The sequence below is a fragment of the Scophthalmus maximus genome, chromosome 14, assembly GCF_022379125.1.
Source record: "Scophthalmus maximus strain ysfricsl-2021 chromosome 14, ASM2237912v1, whole genome shotgun sequence".
Taxonomy (NCBI): domain Eukaryota; kingdom Metazoa; phylum Chordata; class Actinopteri; order Pleuronectiformes; family Scophthalmidae; genus Scophthalmus; species Scophthalmus maximus.
This window is the reverse complement of record NC_061528.1, coordinates 6,577,015-6,596,279: the sequence shown is the minus strand read 5'-3', so window position 1 is coordinate 6,596,279 and position 19,265 is coordinate 6,577,015. Positions and strand designations below refer to the sequence as shown.

The window sequence follows — 19,265 nt, the reverse complement described above, 5'->3', positions numbered from 1 at the left end:
GAGTCAGACTGTGAAGGGATCTGATGAAGTGAGATGATAAATACATCTAAGTTTACCATATGACCCTCTGAACAGATTTTATTGGAACGAATAGGAATGTACATTCATTTCCAAATTAGGCCTTCAGGGATAAAAAAAGAAGAAAGTTGGCTCATCTGGTCAAAAAACTAATTATGATAGAATACCAGAGAAAAATGAAGAAATTGTTTTTGCAGAGCCAAAGAAAATTTCTAAAACATAAAAAGACAACAACTCAGACATTCAGTCTCTGTTTAAGTTACCAACCACTGGTTATGAAGTCAGAGGGTAAATTGGCAATTGTCTTGTCATTCTTCATCTGGACTTGCAATGAAAACAACAAAATAACAGGTATTTTGATCTAGTAGTTTTAATACAGCATTGAAACCAAAGCTATTTTGGCATCAGCTCCTGAACATTCATCCATAAGATCTAAAACAAACATGGAATAGAGAAATTCCTTAAAAGAAAAACTGCAAGACTAACCAGACTTCTCTGTAGACACTTTAGACAAACAGCGACGTTGGATTACAACATCACTTGGTTATTACAAATCTTCGGGAGGTAGGTTTTACCTGTCATGGGATACCGTTACATGCCAACATACAGTATGTGTACCCCTCAACTGTATGTTCAAATTGCGATTTTATTAAAGGAATTCATTAAGGATTCAGATCACTTATAAACCATATGTAAGTAGTCAGATTTGACGGCACTAAAATAAGGTACTTTGCATGAACATAACACACACAATTCTTTAAGGTGGACAGCACGATAGGATACCACTTCCCAACCCACATTTTTGCTACATCTACTGCAGCTATCAGTCAACTGGTTTACTTAGCAGCAGCCACCAACTTCCCAAGGGTCCACTCTTTCCAGATACTGTTTTAGAGTATTCAATATTTGTCAATTAATCAATTAGAGGATAGAGTACAAAATAAAAGGGCAACTGTTTTTATCAGTGATTCACAGTTAAAGTCATGAATCAATGAAGACATCTGGCAAAAGTTCCAGTTTCTCATTTGTGAGAATTACCTTCTTTTCTTCTGTTTGTGTCAGCAACTGCATAATTTTTGGATTCAGGCCTGGTGGATGAAAACAGGCAATATGATGACATCACCCTGGGCTTCAGTGAAGCGTGATAGACATTATTCACTGCTTTCTGGAATTTTGTAAACCAACCAGGCTTAATAATAATAATTTGTGGATTCATTGATTTTAGCCTCACAATATATGTAGTCAGATGCTTTAACAGTGTGACATCCTGGTTTTGGGGTAGTTCTGCCCGTTACTACCATCTGTATCTACATGATATTAGGGTATGTGATAGATTGCAATACAGAGTGGGACACACTATGTCACAGATACACAATAGACAAGATGAGTGAATCTTCTTAGTTCGGGGATTTTCCGGAGTTCTCATATGATGAACACAGCAGGAGATTGTCCCAGTTAGAAGTGTTCAAAACAGCCGGAACATTTTCGGAACATTCTGTGGCGTCTGGGTGCAGCATGCAGTAGGCAGGACATGACGATAATTCCGCTGTAGAAAACTTGTTCACAGTCATCGACACCTCCGCTCGGTAGCTGTGAATTTTCTGGAGATCTTCCTGCTGTATTCTCAAATGTTCCATATCGGACGTTTTCAGGAAATTTTTACATGGGTACTGGCAGGAGGAAGTTCTGGAAAATGTCTGGCGCGAAACATTTGCGGACATTTGCGTTCTCACATATAGCCCCTCTCCTGAAAAGTTCAGGGCAAGGTCTGGACTTCGGTGCATGTCTGAAAGCGGTTTAAGCGAGGCACTGGGTGAGAAAAAAGAGTTACTGTCTTGTTCCATGTATCCAACATGAGGTAAATGATGTGATGCATTTGAAGGGACAGATTCCATTTCCTGAGGCTTCAGTGGGGTAACTGTGTTTTGGGATTCATCTTCTCATGTAAATCTTATCCAGTAAAGGTGCATCTATGCGAAAGAAGGCAGGATTGGAAAAAATGTCTGCAAAGCAAGTAAACTCAAACAGAACTTTTTTGGCGTACAACCCTGGTTTAACAAATGTTACACTTTTTGTGTAACACTTTTTTTTAAAATTAAATACAAATAATGCCTTTTGTAAAATATCTTGCAGCATAATAACAATCAGTAAAACGGTCATGGGGGTGTACAAACATAATCAACTTTAAAAGTATTTTGAAATAACTGATGTCTTCATATCCAGTCACAGGAGCCGCAGATAGTCAAAGGTTTACAGATTTTGTTCAAGTTAATGCAAATAACAACTAAATCTAACTTTAAAGGAAATCTTCAGTTCACGCTTAAATGTCCGTCGCTCAGTATGAGCAGTGATTTATTATGGCTACAGGAATGTGTTGCACTGGGCAGCAGAACCGCTTCTGAGTCTTATCTGTTATTATCCAGATTCTGCCGTCGGTAAAGGTTCAGTACCAGATCTCGGATTTCGTCTCGTTTCCTCCGCACCTGCTGCCGTGGAAACCATCGTTGTAGATGTAGGGGGAGGTCAAAGTGCACCACAGGGTCCTGAGAGCAGAGGGACGAGCAGGAGACGGTTTCTGTTAGCAGGTCTTAAAGTAGCTCTGAATTCTGAGCCGAGTTAAAATTTAAAGCTGCCGCTGATCCAATACTGCAGTGGCCATTTTTAAAACACGTCAGACTATGTGAGCCCTCGTAAAGGGGACGCTGACTTCTCTTTACCTTCAAAAAACTCTCAACGTATTGCAGCAGGTAAAGGCCGCAGTCACTGCTGTTGTCCTGAAGGGGAACTTGGCAGTGTGAACTTTTCATCTGATCAGTGCAGAACTCCCGTGATGAGCCACGGCGGACCTCCCATTCCGACTGCAAGTACCTAAGACACAAATATATCATGCTAAACATATAAGCACATTGGACACACAAATCAACAACAGACATGGGGGATTTAAACAGTCACACTTACTCCCGTAAAAGTTTAAAGACTCGCTCGTGGAGAGAAATTTTGAGGGAATCCATGATGAGAATGCACGGCCTACAGGAGAGGAGAGGCAAGTCTGTCATTCACATTCTACATTAGGATGTTATGGCGCAATTCATTTTTTTAAACATGCAGGAGTTTGTGTGTATACAACTGCAAGCCAACAACAAGGTGCTAAAGCAGATCTATAATATGTGCACAACATCCCGAAAAAAAGTCAATTTCTTTTTCTTGCGTTTTGAGCTTTTCTATGAAAATAACCACAATGTTTTCTCTCTTGCTAAGCTTGAATATGTTTTTTTTCCACTTGTATGTATTATATTTCAGTGTCCACTGGCCCCGCAGTTTTCTTCTTTGGTTTTCTGTCATATTTCATCGAGGACTGCGACGCGTAAATTTATGACTACACTAAAAAAACCACTTCCCTTAAACGGTGTTAACATGATGTCTGAAGGTCTGGATAAACTTTGGAGGTGATAAATATTGTCTTTTGAGTAATGCGTAAATACACTGTAGCCAGCATTTGGGAGATCAAATGATTCAACAGCCTGCATAAAACCTTTAAAACAAAGAGAAATAAAATATATCTGCACTTCATTTGAATTTTCAACAAAGTTGAACTATTTGAAGTCAAGTTTATTGTTACACTCACCTCTTGCAAACAACCTTTTTCTGGAAAGTTTTCTCTGTGCAGTTCTACAAATAAAGACACAATTAGACTGGGTAGATTTGGATGAACAAAAACATTAAGTCAGAATTTTTAAAAGGTTTGTCTGTGAAATTTAAAAAATATATTTTTATTCATAGTGAGCACAAACAGTATAATTTCTTACCACTGGACCAGGTGGTGCCACTTTGGTGGATTCATCTTTAGCCTTTTCTAAAACATGAAAAACAACCCAACCATCAGCTTCTTCTTCATTACTGCAATAATCACAACATAAATCAACGAAGTGCTTTAAATGTGGGATTATGTCATTAAGCCAAACCAACCTGTCTCTGTGGCCACTGTGTCACTGGGGTTAAGCGTAGGCGGTGTCTCCATGTTATGATTTGGACTTTTAGGTGTTTGAGCCTCATCCTGATCCTGTGATTCGTCTGAGCCCTCGTGGCTCGTCGCCGTCTGTGAGTCAGGGCCGGGCCGGGCCTCACATTTTGGCTCATGCAGTCCAGGAAAGCAAATGACAACTAGATACCAATGAGCCCTAAACAGACAATGGAGCAACGGCATGTAATATAATATATATAATATATACCGTACACCATCCATCATATGTTGAACTTACTCTTGATTCACAGGCACAAATAAAAAATCCTTTTTGAAGATATCCACATGGCGTGTCCACGTCTTGACGCGTTGGTGTCGCCGCTGCCTCTGACAGCTGCCACACAAATAAAGACAAGGACACAAAGTTTTATAATTCATTGGCCTTATAAAAGATTAAATACATTAAAGGGTAATTGTGTTATGACAGTGGAGGAAATAAGAAGCTTAACTTTGTCACAGAATAAGTTATAATCTCTTCAAGGATGTAATGCCTCCACTTTAGTCTCTGGCAGTAATTCAAGGTGATGTATCAAAGCTCATCAGGTGGGACACACAGTGCACATACCAGTGCAAACCATGATGAACATACCGAACTTTGCGAACGCTACTTACGAGTCACTGGAGACGCCTTCGCTGGCGTTGTCCCGCCGCGTCAGCTGCTTGTAAAAGAAGCTGCTGAAGATGTGCGAGCGCTCGGCCACAGCAGCAGACGCATTGTGGAGGAGAAATCTGTTTCGAAGGGTTCAAAACAGGGTTAGTCGTCACCGCACTCATGAGGAATCAGAGCAAATTCATAGCCTGCTGTTTAAAAAATAAATGTGTTTTACGTACTTGAGGTAAAAGTCGATGATAACATCATTGAGGAACTGCCCACTGTCAAGGCACTGCAGGTCCTCCATTGTAACAGTTATTCCTCCTTTTAAAGGAGGAGGAGGAAACTGGATCAACCTGAACAGAGAAGAAGAAGAATGACCCAGTTTACAATGACCATAGATACATAGTACATTGCACATAGTATTTGTTATTGTATAGTATTTCTATTTTATCTTATTTACCTCAGATTCTGTTTTCTTTTCTTATTACATTTTCCATTTTTCTTTGTTGCTACACCGTGCTGCTGTGTCAATTTCAGTGAGGTATCAATATCAGGATCAGTAAAGGTACATCTCATCTTATCTTAGATCATGGGCTATAGCAGGACCATTACAGATCAGAAAAAAATGATGAGGTCCACACAGTGAAGGTTTAAAGTTGCACGGGTGTTGGATCGATATTCTGTATCAGCCAATATCTTAAATTGAGTCAATAAAGAAAACTATTAAAGTCGGTTTTGGAATCGGTGAATCTCTAAATCTATTGCATTCTTATTCCCAAAAGTGAATTTAAGTGGCAGAAAAGATCCTCATTAGGGAGCCAGATCCCAACAGCGGCTGGAACAGGCTGCACGTGAAGCTGCATATTGGATAAATGTAGGTAACTTGCCTGCAGGCCAGACCCTGATGTTTATATTTAGTCCAGCTGGAGTCCGGTTTAAACAGGGACACGGAGTACGACCCTTTGGTTCTACGATGGCACAGAGTGTATGCAGGGGTGGGTTCCTCCTTTTTCATCTGTGGGAGGGAAATGTATCATTTATATAGAGCAAAAATACACCTTGTAATCATTTTCCATCGGCAGATCACACAGACGGTGGTTCTGAAGGGGACACAGAATAAATCTGAAAATGTTTCTGCTACGTATAGTTATACCAATTGTTTTAGACTTTCTTCTTTTTAGTGTGTGAATTAATGCAACTGCACTCTTTCATAACTTTCAATACAGCAAGGAAAACTTTGCATCATCTGGTGAGGATATTGCTTCACTTGAGACTTCGCAGAAGAAGAAGGTTGGTAACCATTTACCTCAGAAGGATGTTCTAGCTCCTGTTCTTTCTGATCCTCCTCTGCTTTGACTTGCTTCCCCGTTTCTTGCTCCAGTGCCTTCTCTTGCTCTGGAGCCACCTCAAGCTCTTTTGCCACCTCCAGCTCCGAGACAGTCTTTTTGTGCAGCCCGACGTCCAGACAGTTGCGTCCTGGCGAGTTGTTTCCCTCGTCTCTGTCAGAGTGTGAACCGTCCTGCCCCGAGTTCATTCCAGTCGAGTTCGTGCTCTCCAGGCCCAGCAGAAACAACAGGTGCGAGTCGAGTCCAGTTCTCCTGATCAGCTCTATGCTTTCATCCAGAGAAAGAACAGGAGAGTCGAGGTCTTCCCAACAACCAAATCTGTCTTCACCGACGGGTGCAATAGACTGTTCATGCGTCAAACTGTTCAGACAGTCAATTTCCAGGAGGGAGCGTAACAAAGCCCCCTCCATTCCCTCCAGGGGATATTTCAGCATCAGCAGGATGAAGGGGCTGGCCTTGCCTATGAAAATAAAAACATCACAACACCAATATCATGCACCGTGTAGATTTTACGCTGAGAAAAATGTGACATATTAAACAATACTGAGAAAATTACAATATATCATCAGAAATATGCAGCAAAAACCTTTGACATTTTTAAAACCACAAAGATGCAAACACTTGACAAAGCTGCCAACAATTTACTCAAAATCTAGTGTGACAGACTTACACTTTGTATTCCATCTTAGGCAGCATTACGGCAAACTCACCAGTGTTAGTGTTAGTGGTTCCGCCTTGTTCGACGCACAGTTTGCAGAGGTCGCGCTGTACAGCAGCCGCAGCTGCTTCTGTTACGCAAAACAGGAGGACAGCCGCAGGGGCCGGCTCCTCGTCGCCCTGAAAGTGAAGCTCCCGCATCTCCATTTCCCGCTCCTCCCAAACGCTGTATCTCCACAGCGCTTTGCGCTCGAAGGTCAACATCACCTCTGCCTGTTCAGTAGTGTCTGGGGAGAGGAGGAGGTCAGGTTAGCTTAGTAGCTCACGCCGTTACACAATCAACAGGAAAACACCTCACACGTTTCTCTAAACAGTCAGTAAAATTATTCTATGAACTTCAGCAACCGGACATCTACATACCGCTTTAGGGCTTTCCTCACAAAGAGGCCTACATCCTACAAACATTACTTTATTAAGCATAGAAAACTCTTTGCACACTATGAGTGAGCGAACCAGGGGAAGCCACAATTCAAACAGATTTAAAAACAAATAAAATTGAAATAATAAGAGAAAACTATCTAGACGTTCGCTTGAATTTTTGATGCCAATATTGTTCCTGCTCTGGCTCAGCAACCTGGAATATTAATTTGTTTAAAGCTGTGCACAGCATTCTCATTTGCTGATTCAAAATTGGTTCCGTTCTTGTAATAATAATGCACATTTTAAGATTAAAAACAAGTCTGCAACCACGCTAGTGGCTTTGTGAGGCTGAAAGCATTACAGTATTTCAGGGATTACATAAAGGTTATAATGATTTATCCTCTAGGGATCAGGAATATCTGTGGGAAATATAAAAGCAATCCATCCAGCAGTTGTCAGTGATGTCAATGTCAACCTTGTTGTGGTGCTTGAGAGATTCATCCTTTGGGAACATGCATATCTGGACAAAATTGAATGGCAACACATCCAATGGATTTTGAGATACTCCGGTCTCCTGCATCTTGTTCTGCCAAAGTAGTCGATGTTCTTTCATTCAAGGTTGTTCAGGTGTGAATTGTTCTGACAAACACATTGAGCATCTTAGTTCTCAGAAGGGGAGATTTCACAGACACATAGGTGAAAGTGCACAAGGGTCTAATCCAAGAAAAACACACACAAAAAACACACGCGCACACACACGCATTACTATCTGAAATAGACCACTAAGCTTGGGAGGATGGTGTGCAGACAGCGTGACCAAGACAAGATGACATGGGTTCCTCTTGGGCTGGGTTTTGGGGTTATACAATCCAGACCAAAGGTCAGAGTCTGGTCACAGGCTCTGTACAAACAGTCTGATTATACGTGAATGTTTAGGGGAATATCCACAACGTTACCTGTCAGTGGTATGATGATTTCTTGGTCTGCCAACTGTGAAAAGAGAAGAAAAAATATATATAACATTTCATGTGCTGAAATAATGATATGAATACTTAAAGTAAACAGAATGTTTGTGGCTTAGTAAGGTTACCATAATGTCTCCGTTTGCCTTCCCCTGGAAACCTCCACAGTGTAGGGTGGAGAAGGACAATCTCATGCAAGAGTGGTCTATGCTGGGGAAGGGAGACAGAGCCACCGAACCAGGAGGCTCTTCTACAACTACACGCAGCACCTGCAACATACAGATACAAAGGAAGTTTGTGGAAAATGGTGTAATCACAGTTGGTATAAGACAAACACAGTAACTGCACAAAAGCCCCACGTATCTAAAATGTCAGCTAGATGCAAGTTCAAGGTGGTATATTGTTAAAACCAACATCACTTCAGTAATAAGGATTTTCTTCCAATGTCAATGCAGCAACACCACTCTCTGAGAGATTTGGACATTTCTACCTTTGGTGCCATCAAGTGGCAGCACCAAGAATGACATTGTGGTTGGCATCGATGAATGCTGCTTCCACAAGAAAATGATCTTGTTATCAAAACCGAATGACTACCACACACCCCGTTAAACTTCATCATTATAGCAAGAACAACTTTCCCCACACTGACAGGATTCAAACACAACTACTACTTCAGATATGAAAATAAGCATTTGAACACATCAATGAAACAAAGTGAATTACTTTTTCAGATGACATTTCTCTTGAGCAATAAAGCATTACAAGGATTTATCATTGGTAAGAGGACTCCTATGTAGCACTTTGTCAACAGAGAATCCGCTCAGCAAGAGACATGGTTTTTCCAAGCAGCAGCTTGTTCTATCATCTTTTCTACATCTGCTTAATCTTTACACTTCAGTGTAGTTTCTAAAAAATCCTTCTGTGCTCATGACCACAAATTACATTTCACAATAAAAGCACCTTGTTTAAATGTGCAATTATTACATTTTAACAAGACGGCTTGTAGTTACGGTGGAACAAGTTACTGCTAGGATCATTTCAGGGTTCCTTAACAGAATGAAGTCATTTGGCCTCATTTATAAAAAAAAGGGTAAGATTAGATAACCCTAACCCCCACAGATTTGATCTTAATTTACATATACACAAATAAGAATCTAGATATCTAGATATTTACTTTGTATACATAAGATCCTTCTCTTACGTGACACTTGTCTGCTCTAACCTTGGTGAGTCAGACACAAAGTAGGTGCCTGTTACACGGGGAAAGGATTCTCATTTGTTTCAGTCAATTAGTGAGTGGTAAACACGCTCCCCTGTGGTGAAGTAAAACCTTAGGAGTCCACATTGGAGGCTTAATAAAACCCTTTGTGATGTCATGTTAATCTGGGCATTAACTCGGCTCCGTCCAGAAACCTGTGCAAGGTTGTTTTTGTTTGTAATGTAAAAAGACAGCATTACGACGTCAACAAAAGTCATCAAATATTTTACATAACACAGGGACACATTCTGCCAACCTGCATGTCCTGTTTGTCGGGATCCTCTTGTGCGATCACAGCCTCCTGTGACAATTGTCCCTGTTTTCCTACGTCTTCCACCGTGACCAGTGTATGGACTGTTGGGCTGCGGTGCCGGGCAATGTTGGCGCTCTCTTCATCATCACTGGACAGCACAACTGAAACAAAAAGCAGGAAGATAAAAATCTTAATCCATTTTTTTTAAACTAGCATATTAATGCCCCTATTTGAAACAGAAAGAGTGTGGTGTGGTGTGCCTTGACCAGCTGCCAGAGGATCTGAGAGATCTTAGGATGGAGAGGGGTCAGAGGAGCTCAGAGGTGACTTGGGGCAAAAGCTTTAAAAAACACAGAAATTAACCTTAATCTCAATCCTATATTTGACCTTTTAATTCGGGGATGCAAATACAGGTGTGATGCGGTCTTAATGACCAATACCAGTTAAGCGTCGAGCTGCAGCTGCGAACAAGACAAGCACTGCCGTAACCCAGCTGCGAGGAAACTTGAAACAATCTTCAGATCATAAAAAGAAAATAATTGGTTGAGTTAACTGACATTTTTTTGGGCCAGCAGTGAAGACGGAGGGACCAAACAAGACCTCTTTGCTTTTACTATCATTTAATTGAAGACAGTCATTTGCTATCCAATATTTCACTTTCTAGGGGAGGGGAGGACACCGACAATATTTTGTCCCCTTACGCAGTTTATTTTTCACTTTTACAATCAACCATTTAGTCCATACTTTGGTCACCAGAACCAGAATCTGTTAAAAGACCCTTATTAAAAATATTTGATAAATGTTTATGTCCAGAAATAATCAAGCGCAGAACTGCATTCATTTAATAATGTATTAGAACATTTTACTATGCCTGTTCTTCCAAAGTGTTCTCTAGAGCCACTTTCAGAAACAATGGCCAAACCAGAGAACCTAGCTTTTAAATCAGATTCTTTCCTGGGTTTTGTTTATACACTGGTATTAAGATGCCTGATCCATTGTTTCTTCATAGCAAGATTCAACGAAGCCATTAGGTTTAGAGGACGATCTAGCATCATCCATCCTGCGTTTGTGTACTCACTCGGTTCAGGAGTGCCGCTAGTCTTGGCTGAGCTGTCCTGGCTAGACGATAGACTTCTCCTGCGGGTGCCGGTAACGTCTTCAGCCTCCAAATTAGGATTGATGATCGGGACCAGAACATCTGTTCCATCATCTCCTCCCACGGTGAACTGTACGATGCTCCGGTCCAGGCTCTCCAAATCTCCATCTTCTTCCAGACAAGCACGTGCAGGGGCCAGTCCCCCGTCTCTTCCGTCTTCTCCCGTGAGACGAAGCACACTCTCGCGGTGACGTTTGGGACTAGTTGTTCCGTTGTACTGGGACCCTGCATCCTTCCTTTTCCTGTTCTGTGGAGGCAGCACAGAATGCAGAGCGTCAGTTTCAACAGACAAGTCGTGCAGATATACCACAGAATAAAGAACCATTGTCAATGTTCAAGTTCAAGAGAGATGGGCAGATTTTAAATAAATATATTTTAAAAGATCTCATTTCCAGACATTTCAAATGAGTAGTGTGTTGTAAAAGAAACCTCTTTTTTTTGCCTTTACGTCAATGTGATGGTACTAGTTTCGGGTTTGTGCAGTGTTGGGAGTGTTATGGAAATGTTACTACCAACTAAAATCCTTTGAAAAAATATGAGGCTGACATTAAAATTTGCTTCCACTATTATGTAACAACGTGCACGTCTGGGCTTTTGTCTACTGCCTTCTGTGGGAACTGGTTAGGTTTTGTTGAAGTTCATTGCCCTGGTTCATTTTATAGTTTTGAAGCATTGTCTCTGTTCCTGTAAAGTACCCACCACACTGTGTTGTCCTTCTTTCCTTTCTGGATCGGTCCACCTGTCCTTGATGCTTGCTGCAGAGAACTCATCACAACCTCCCGTGTTCTCGACAGGCTCCCAGCTCACTGATAACCCACAATCTACATGGGATAGAGAAACAATGATCAACATATCATGTTGAAATAAATGTGTGACTACAACTTAGGGCATTTTCTGTCTTCAAAGTAAGACAGAAAATGGAAAAAACTATTGCAAAATATTTGAACTCCATCAACATTTCAAAACTCAAATGATCCCTGTACAGACCAGCATTTTATCTCAGGATGTGTGTGGTGAAAATAGTTGGAACTGTTACAGACAGTAAGTGTTTGCAACGTTTTGCCTTCAATGTGGAAGTTGAGTCACCGTGTCATCGTTTCTAAACATCTCCATTCATTACCAACCAAGACTACAGCGCTCCTGCAGTTTTTTAAAACTTAAACGGGGCAAGCAGACGCAGCGTTCCCAAACTTCTCTGTTTTAGGTGCTCGGAAACTGCTGTGGACGGCAGGCGTAAACGTAGCAGCAGTGATGAGTTTGAAAATGAAAACTTAGTTTTGTGGATGGAGCACAAGACCAGTGATTGATTCAAGTCTAAAACCACTGAGTGCAATAGAGGTGCTGATAAGCATTGCGTAAATAAGCATGTGTCTGAATTCTTCATGCTTTTACCTACCCACAACTTCGGCAAATTTGTAGCCTGTTCCATTGCTCTTTCCTATTATCACTTCCTCGATGTCATGGTTTTCTTCTTTGTCATCAACAGCTTGTAATCTTTTCCTGAAACTTGATCTGAGGGTGAAAAAAAAAACCCTGTTATGATTATGCTGCACACATTACTCTGCTAATTTTTAGCAAACCCACGTGAGGTAAGTATAACATTTAATCCCCAGGACCTGTATATACTTACACTGAACTTAATCACAAAATATCAAAGACAAAACACAAAAGCATCCAAAAGAAAATGCAGAAAAATAGTTGAACCAGAACCGCGAGCTGTGAAATCCTTCTGTGTGGTATTGTTCCAAATAAAATCAAGTTTTTGCCTGGAAAATACAGAGAGCCAAGGATGCATCTGGCCGAGCCAAACATCATTAAAATGTCATTTCTGCTTAAACGAACACAGAACCAATAGAAGGAAAAGAAGCCTTTGTCCTGCTATTGTGGCTATTTGTGTTCATTAGTCAAAAAACCACCTACCACACTATAATGACTATGATGAGGTTTAGGCTGTTTCTTGAGCAAACACCAGTACATCATCATATGTCAGACAAAGAGACAGCCTACAACGAAAATCAATTTTTAAAACAAAATCCGCGGACATGCAAGCAGGCTCATTTCTGTATTGTTATTCACAGTTCAGCCACATTAAGGTTGTGAGTCTCACTTCGTCTTCTGAAGCTTCACATCTGTTCCAGCAAGAACGAGTCCAACATAGTCAAAATGCAATTTGTTGTTTTTACACTTCGGTTCTTGGATGGATTAAAACAAACAAGATATAACATGTTAATTTTAGTGAGTTTAGAGGTGCTTGTAGGTGTTTTCCCCCCTTGTGACCAGTTATTCTCATATCTGTCTTCCTACCTTTGAGAGGACGAGGAGGTGGAATTCTGGATGTGTCTAGGAGTTGTACTTTTATCCCTTTTGGCCTCTCTCTGACTGGATCTCTGTTCTCTGCAGATCGGAGGCTCCTCTCTGCACCAACTTCTCTCAATCCGTGTACTTGACATTTGTCCCCCATTTCCAAGGGAATGGCTCAGTTTTATCCTTTCCATGTGAGTCTTGCCCTGCTCCGTCTTGAGTACATCTGTCAGGACCACGCAGGGCTTCCTCCTACAGGACAAAACAGAAAAATAATTTTTCATAATCGTCATAGACCAGCGTCTTCTCTGCAACACGGCAGACCATCAAGCTATTCTGTCTTAAAGCCCATCTACCATTGCAGGTCAGACCTTGTGTCGACCAGCTGATCAACAGGGAGGGGTGGACTGGTGTAGATAAGCCATGTGTGGAGTCATGATAAACTTGGCCTTTAGTCACAGTTCTTGTAGGGAAAGTTTCTTCTTTTTTTCTTTTTTTTTTTTAATGCAGGGTTTCCCACAGAATTAAATGGCTGCGGATGGTATGTCTACCTGTATGCCCGCTGTGGGAATGTGCACAGCTAAAGTACAAACTGCCTTCAAAGGACAGATTTTTGACAGTCCACAGCACTACCAAAGAGGCGAGAATTCTCCTGGTGCTTCTGTTGGCCAGTCCGACAATAGCAGAAAGATCCTCTCTATTATGTCTTTTATGTTATTATATGAAGAGTAAAAAAATCTTATAACAGTTCATTATGAAACTAATAGGAAACATGAAAACTGTGCAAAATGAATAGTGTTCAAACAAACACAGGACAGGACATACCTGAAAATCTTTAAAAATAAGACACCGTTGGTTTTTATGTTTGCTATTTGGAAAAAAGAACATCTTGAGGTGCCACTTGTCAGAGTAAGACCAAACTTGGGAGGGTGATAAAGTGTTATAGTGTGATTTAACTGTTGTTCAATTGAAGAAATGATTTTCCTGATTTTCAGGGCGAGTACCCCATCTGGTGAAAGTTTAGGAAACTGCAGTGAACTACACAATAGAAAAACAACTGATTGAAGTATTTTCTGTTGTTCACAGTAAACTGGGCTGTGAGTTCAGTCAGTCAAACTTCGTCAGTCTCAGCAAATGAGCAGATGATCAGGTATTTCAGTCTGCAATCGATAGCCTAAAATAGTCTGTCAAAACTCTCTCATCAGGTAGCACTTACCTGGCCATTTCCAGAGTGATCAAAGTTTCGTGGTTGTGATCAAAGAGCACGGACCTGTTTTTATGTTGTGAATCACAATGTCTGAGCTTGCAACCTGCAAATGTTTTCCAGGAAACCTGTAAAAGGGGAAAGAAACCAGAGTTACCATGTCTAATAATCCAGGATAGTGAGTAAGTAATGTGTATTCAATATAAACATTAGCCACGTTATTACCATTATTATTTGTTAATGTTGCTGTACCTGTCTGTCTAACTTCCCACACTCTGATGTAATACAGACTGTGGGGATTTCCAGAGGGTTTTCCATCTAAAATTCACAGGCTGGTTAGATGAACAACCACAAAAACATATTGTTTGTTTATATGTTTAACAAGAAAAAGTAGCAGCTGTTTATAGCCACACTGGTATTAAAACCGTGATTCCAAGTGGATTGTGGAATAGCAGGTACAGCAAGAATTGAAATGGTCTGTAAATTCATACATTTTCACTTGACCAGAAACTAATTTATTGATTGATTTACAGAAAGTAATTTTTCCCAACAAAAGTTGTTTTTCCCTGACTATGTGGATTGGAACAAACACTTGTGACTTTCAAAAATGATTCCCTATTCATATTTGTAAATCATATTATTTTTTATTTGAAGATTATGTAATACACAGTCACATTCATTTTTAGTCTAATTTCTCTGCATAGTGATTTATGATGGCAGCCATAAAGCAATAATTACCACAGTATCTTGGCAAATTTGGAAGCGATTCTTCAAAAACAAGGGTTGCACTTACCAACTTATCCTCGTCGACACTAAATGGAATAGTTAAGGCTCTTCTTTGCTCCATCATGGTCCACGATTTGGCAAGAACACTGCAAGAAAACACATACAAACGTTTATAAACATTGTCAGAGTTTCCACTGGACAATAACTGTTCACAATCGTTGTTTTAGGTAAACACTGTAAGGTGTTTTTTAGGCACTTTGCCTGTTTTACATTTGTAACCATAATAAAGTACAATTAGGGAAGCATCTGATCAGTCCCACGTTCTTTCAGCAGCATGATAACGACCTCAGACATGCAGCCAGAGTCATAGAACTATCTTTACAGACAACAGGGAGCGATCAAACAGAACTCCATGGCCCCTACTTGAGCTCGTCATCATCCAAGTCAGTCTGGGATGACATTAAGAGACGGAACAACACACAGTCCACATCCAAGTTTCCCAAAGGTGCTTTGGTTGGTAGGATGTTACACAAAGATTGTGTGCTGTGGGTTGGTTCTGCTTTAAATCCAAAGGTCACACCTCATATTGCTTTATGCGTTTTTTTGTGTTTCTTTGTTTGCTGCACTTTCTATGAGTGTATTAATAAAAACTGTGTGTTGGAATATTCCTCTCTTGGCTGCCTCAACCGTTTATGGTTAAAAACTGCCCAGGGTCACTTGCTGTGACAACTGCAAAACGTTTTCAGTATCGAATCTGCCACCAGGGTGAGATCAGATAAGGTGAATTCACTTTTTTGATTGACACCAATAAAACAGTCGACAGTAAACTAGCGTCCCAGCTAGCAGTTCACCAGTCGTTACCCAAACTAGCAACGCCCACTTAAAGATTCCCTTTGTCACTGAAACTGGAGTTTATGGGACACACACCATATCCCTCACAGGCACACTGTTATTACGTGTGTGTGTGTGTGTGTGTGTGTGTGTGTGTTGGTGTGCGCGCGCCCACCCCTACAACAAACCACGTGTTCAATCTCAAAATTGCTTTTCCCCAAGTGCTCGGACTCAAAACTTTAAACGGAAACCACATTAGCTAACGAAAGTGGACAAAGCTAGCCGCGTACGAGCAACCTTTTCCGTAATGCTAGCTGAACGTAGAGCGTGAGAGCTGTCGCTTACCCCAGGTCCGGCTTCACTTGGTGTCGACAGAATATATCATGAAATGCAGACGGCTGTTTTTCCCACGAACGTCCTCATTAGCGCCCAGTAGCATATTGAGCTAGCTCTGATTTTGTTGTTAATAGGCGAACGGATATTCCTTTGCAACATCCGGTGGACGCCGGAAGTTTCGGGGGGGGCAAAGAGAGGCGATAATTCGCCTTTTCTCAAACCACTCCTACATCTTAGCTTCAACCACTTCCACTCCGTTTACCCGTTCACGGGGTCTGTCATGTTAAGTGACACCCCAAACCAATTCTCGGCAAGTGGAAGTTGGTTTAAAACCCCTCTAGTAGCAAGCGCTGACAACGTGCAACGCCAGTGGTGTTCGTCAAGCAACACGCTCCGTATAAATATTAGTTCCAAGCGACTACCAGTAACTTCTCTGTCCTAGTTTAAATAGTGTACATTTTCATTTGATTATAAATTGCTGTATATTTTTTTATTTAAGGGAGTGTTGCAAATACCAAGTTATCCAACATCAGGGGTAAAAAGGAGAATTTGTTTACAAGAAAAAGTTGAACCAAAGAAGCATGGGACAAAGTTATATTTGGGAGGAAAGTTACCATGGTAGTGGTTCCACCAGTGAAAGGGATGTTCATCCTGAAGCTTGCCACCATATTGCTGCTGTACACCTTAAAGGTTTGATTTATAAGCGTCCATGGTTATCCTTATGAATATTATATTTTGCAAGTGTATATACACATCAACCCAGATGCCACCTTGTTTTTGTTGTTTTATTTTTCCTTTATTGATACAACAGCATAAACATCAGGCCAGCTCAGCCCCTGGAGAGAGGTTGGTGGGTCGGCCTTCAAACACTGCAGTAAATGAATACAGGCCTTTCTCACAGAAAACATGTTGTCTAACCAAATAAATTTGACAAAAATGTCTGCATTCAGACATTAAGGTGCCATTGCAGGACCCTTTAACAATGTCATGTTAGCTCCCCAGCAAAACTTACTGGAGAAAAGTCATCATTAATGTCGATAGTGTGTTTTCCTGCTATGGTAGGTCCAAATGTCTGCTGTGAAAAAGGCCTGAATGTGCATCATCAGGAGAGTAGCATACACACATGACTGAGATCATCACTAGAATGACAGCAATGCAAAAGTACGCCCATGCTCACTTTTGTTTGGACAAAGGTGAATGCTGAACATTGTACTTGAGCGAATACGTTATGTATTTACAAGATATTGGACATAACATAAGCACCATTGCCTCGCATTGAAAAAGCACAAAGATGACAAATTGTAATTTTCCAGTGAGTTGACCCCAATTCAAGTGTCTAGCTAGATCTTTAACATCAAGAGCCACATTGCTGCACAGCCCTCTCTGAGGATGCCCTCGGGCCTGCTGGTCCACTGACGTTGTCTTCAGGTCCTGACATCAGAGCAGCCGATGGGGATTTTTCTCTCGACTCAAGTCCCGCTCCCGTTTCAGCTAAATAGTGAAAAGAAATTGACATAGTCAGTGACATAGTAAGTTTAGTAAAGCAGGTTACACTACAAAAGAGTAGGCTGTTAACTGACTTCAAGTGTATAATGGCTTTGTAAAATGATAAAGATTTTTGTAGGGATCTTAATTTTCTTCCACTCTTGCATTTGTTGCATTTCACACAAGATTTAATATCTTTGTTATTAGTCGTTGCCTTACCAATAGCACTACATGGTGTGGTTATGGGCTTCTCTAGTTGCTCTCCCCCAGCAATGGAAGCCCTGATCTTCCTCACCACATAGATGCTTGCTGAGACGTGGAAAGAAGACACATAACATGATACAGTATTCTGTAAATACAACACAAGTTTTTCTATATAAACAGGTTGTATACATATATTTGCTTCATTACACACAATTAGCTTTGTTTTCATGTACAACTCTGGTATAGACAGACAAACAGTACTCACTATGCAGATTTGGATAATAAAGATTACATATATTATAATATATTATTATTGTTTATTGGTTATGATTGTATTCATAATCTGAAGCTGTAAAGCAACTAGTTACCAAAGCTTTCAAAATAATGTAGTGACGTAATATTTGCCTCTCAAATGTAACGGAGTAGAAGTATAAAGTAATATAAAATGGAATTACTCGAGTCAAGTACAAAAGTATTTCAAAAACTATAGATAGATAGATAGATAGATAGATAGATAGGTAGAATATACAAGTGAACACCTGTCTGTCGTCAGCATGGGCGCGGTCAACTACGGTTTTAAATCACAAAGGAAATACAAATAAAGTAAAGACAGACCTACCTTTTATTATCAGTCACACCATGTTTGTCGGCTGCTTCGGTCGTGGTTGCAAATAACCTCGTATGTCGCAGTTTTCAGAGAAATTCAGTAACGAAACCCGAGTCGACCACAGACCTACTACAGTCCGCAGCTGTTATAACACCCCTCAACCAATAGCATCCAGCGAATAGTACCAGGGGGTGGGACTCAAAGCTGTGATCTGAATTCTGATTGGCTGAGCGGTTACGCAATGACACATGATCACGTGACCGCCAGAGGAACTCGTCTTATAAAATGCGCTTCCTTGTTATATTGTTGTTATGACATCAGCGAGATGATTAACTAATAATTTACATATCTGTAATTTTGTACTACTTCTAGGCGAAACAGAGAGAAAGCTCTAGTTTGTGTTGAGTTTGTAAAACGTTAGTAATTTCTTAAATAATTTCTATGATGTAGTCAATTTAAACACATGAAAATATCAATTCACACTTGGACACTTCATTTTTCTGTTCTGGATTATATGTTTGTCTGTTGACAAACTGGTCATACTTAGATTATTACACAAAACAAGGCATCACATGTTCATCCATCAACTGTGTCCAATGTCCTTGAATTGTACATGCTCAAATCTAAATCCCTCTAAACACTTCTATGACTTGTTCCTTCTTTTTGGCTTGATTGTTGAACAATAAAATATCGAAAACGCTACAAACCGATCTGAATATTTTAAATGAAGTGCATCAAATCTTTTCATGATGTACAAAACCAAATGACTCCATTATCCCAGGAACCTTTCAAAGAATGAAGTTACTGTACATATTTGCACTTTTAAGGCAAAACTCTGAGATCTTGTATTAACTTCTATTGGCCACCAGAGGAAATTAATTAGTA

General features: G+C 40.5%; 1 protein-coding gene across 5 annotated transcripts; it reads right to left on the bottom strand.

The window, feature by feature from the left end:
• Positions 1–372: 372 nt before the first annotated feature.
• On the bottom strand, positions 373–16,411 carry senp7 (SUMO specific peptidase 7). 5 transcript variants are annotated; one of them, XM_035604005.2, is made up of 24 exons: positions 16,094–16,411; positions 14,985–15,063; positions 14,444–14,509; positions 14,204–14,319; positions 12,991–13,239; positions 12,083–12,198; positions 11,386–11,507; positions 10,609–10,933; positions 9,534–9,691; positions 8,148–8,288; positions 8,014–8,047; positions 6,691–6,924; positions 5,941–6,440; positions 5,522–5,649; positions 4,871–4,987; positions 4,652–4,768; positions 4,278–4,373; positions 3,985–4,196; positions 3,825–3,871; positions 3,644–3,687; positions 2,977–3,045; positions 2,736–2,886; positions 2,469–2,561; positions 373–1,988 (listed from the first exon to the last, which is right to left on the bottom strand). In XM_035604005.2, the coding sequence occupies exons 2-24, from the start codon at positions 15,039–15,041 to the stop codon at positions 1,959–1,961; spliced, it is 3,222 nt and encodes a 1,073-aa protein (XP_035459898.1). In that variant the 5' UTR covers positions 15,042–15,063; positions 16,094–16,411; the 3' UTR covers positions 373–1,958. The 5 variants fall into 5 exon arrangements, with proteins under 5 accessions (XP_035459898.1, XP_035459896.1, XP_035459899.1 ...); XM_035604003.2 differs by having other exon boundaries at positions 373–2,561; positions 16,094–16,410; XM_035604006.2 differs by having other exon boundaries at positions 373–2,561; positions 14,258–14,319; positions 16,094–16,410.
• Between the last annotated feature and the right edge of the window lie 2,854 nt (positions 16,412–19,265).

What these genes read in the sequence shown, in the direction of transcription:
- senp7 (XM_035604003.2), bottom strand. Translation starts at nt 15,041, where the DNA reads ATGATGGAGCAAAGAAGAGCCTTAACTATTCCATTTAGTGTCGACGAG. An exon ending in CACAGTGGCCACAGAGACAG is followed by an intron (nt 3,872 to 3,984) that starts GTTGGTTTGGCT and finishes TTCATGTTTTAG; the next exon opens with AAAAGGCTAAAGATGAATCC. An exon ending in TGGCACCACCTGGTCCAGTG is followed by an intron (nt 3,688 to 3,824) that starts GTAAGAAATTAT and finishes CTTTATTTGTAG; the next exon opens with AACTGCACAGAGAAAACTTT.